At 47.6% G+C, this 1,807-nt stretch overlaps 1 protein-coding gene across 1 annotated transcript in view; it reads left to right on the forward strand.

The window, feature by feature from the left end:
- Nucleotides 1-1,807, forward strand: part of LOC126495724 (rho GTPase-activating protein 27-like) — a 22,813-nt gene that overhangs the window by 4,797 nt on the left and 16,209 nt on the right. Inside the window, 1 exon segment of the mRNA XM_050133323.1 lies at nucleotides 205-417. Coding sequence (XP_049989280.1) covers nucleotides 205-417 — 213 coding nt within the window.

The following is a 1,807-nucleotide window of genomic DNA, read 5'->3' on the forward strand; positions in this document are numbered from 1 at the left end:
GTAGCTGGATAGTGGCAAAGAGGGACAATGCTGGCAGGTTCACCACAGTACAAAGCACTCCAGCTACTGGGGCCTGCAGAACAGGGTCCTTGGTGATAGACAGCTCCAGTCTGGAGAGCTGGGAGGCTGGGGCCTGGCATACCTGCTCACAAAATGGGATTGGGCTCCTTCCTCTTTTCCTTTCTGCTGGCTGGCAGGTCCTAGGACAAAGATGCTCTAGGAGCCTGGTGTGTCGGTCCACGTATTTTAGCAAGCCCATCTGGGTGGTTGCCCCTTGTAATTTTGCCTCCTCCATTCCTTCCTTCTCCACAGAGGCATCCTTCCAAGCTCTCCACCCCGGAGTACACGGTCGAACTGAAGGGGGCCTCTCTCGATTGGGCCCCCAAAGACAAATCCAGCAAGAAGAATGTGTTAGAGGTGAGTGAAGAGATTGGAGGAAGGGGCCCCTAAATCCCACTGCAGACAGGGCCCAGGAATGGGGTCCTACAGAAAGTGGGGCTGGAGTGCTCAAGACTCAAAGTCAAGGCTGCCCCATCTTGGGTTCAGTGTTCATCGTGTTGTCCGAAAGTCCCCACTCTGGAGACTTCATAGCCCTTGCCACTGAGGGTAAGAAGAAGCAGGTCTCTGTGAGATGAAACTGTCATCCCCAGAAGGACCTTCTTTCAGCCACCAGTCTGGGACTAAGAACTGAGTCTAGCCGCTCACTATGATCGGCTGAGCCAGCGACCTGCTTTCACTGACCAGAGCCCAGACTCCAGTTTTTATTGGGTCCCCAATGAATAGACTAGTTGTAGTAATAAGGAGCGGAGGGGGCTGCGTCCCCAGCACCCCGGCCGCCTGCTAGCTTATGCCCCAAAATAATTACACAGACACTGTATTCTTTTAAACACTGCTTGGCCCATTAAATCTAGCCCTTACAGGCTAATTCTCAAATCCCGTTCAACCTATCTCTAATAATCTGTGTAGTGTCAGTCTTACCAGGAAAATTCTAGCCTACATCCATCCTGGGTCGGAGCTTCATCGCGAGTGCCTCAGAGAACAGAGCTATCATGTCTACCCGGGAGACGGGAGCATGGCGTTTCTGCTTCAGAGAGCAGAGCTGTCGAGTCTGAGCTCACTTCCTCTTCCTCCCAGCATCCTGTTGTGTTTACTTATTCTAGCTATGTTTTAACCTATCAGGGCCAAGCAGTTTCTTCATTGCTTAACCAATGAAATCAACAGATTGATATATGATACTCCCACATCACTTCCCCTTTTTCTGTTTAAACAAAAAAGGAAGGCTTTAACTTTACATAGCAAAATTACATATACCAAAACAGTTATCAAGTAAAATTACAATAATCTTTATCATAACTAAGGAAAACTATAACTAACTATTCTTTAACTCCATCAAAGACTCCAGAAAGATACAATATTACCTAAGCAAACAAGAAATAAGCAACTTTCAAACTCTAGAAATGACAGAGACATTTTGCTGCCTGGACAGTCACCCAAAGTTCCTCTGTACTGTTGGGGCATCCATCTTCGACCTATAGGCCCATAGTTTCCAGCAGAAATTTCCATGAAGCAGGAAATTTCAAAGGCAGTCACTATCTGCTTGTCCTGAAGAATGTCTTGCAGACTCTTTCATGAATCAGGAACCTCGAAAGATCATCTCACCCTTAGGCAAGTTCAGCAGCCCTCTCTCTGAGGGTTCTCTGTGTCCAGTTTATGCTATAGTCCAGGCAAGAGCAGTTTCTTGCCCAAATGGCTCCATAAGGATCCTCTTCGATGCCCATCTTCTTCTTGAAGTAGATTGGTGTTTCCA

This window comes from Alexandromys fortis, unplaced genomic scaffold (genome assembly GCF_014885135.2).
Source record: "Alexandromys fortis isolate MF-2015 unplaced genomic scaffold, M_Fortis_MF-2015_v1.1 scaffold_552, whole genome shotgun sequence".
NCBI classification, from domain to species: domain Eukaryota; kingdom Metazoa; phylum Chordata; class Mammalia; order Rodentia; family Cricetidae; genus Alexandromys; species Alexandromys fortis.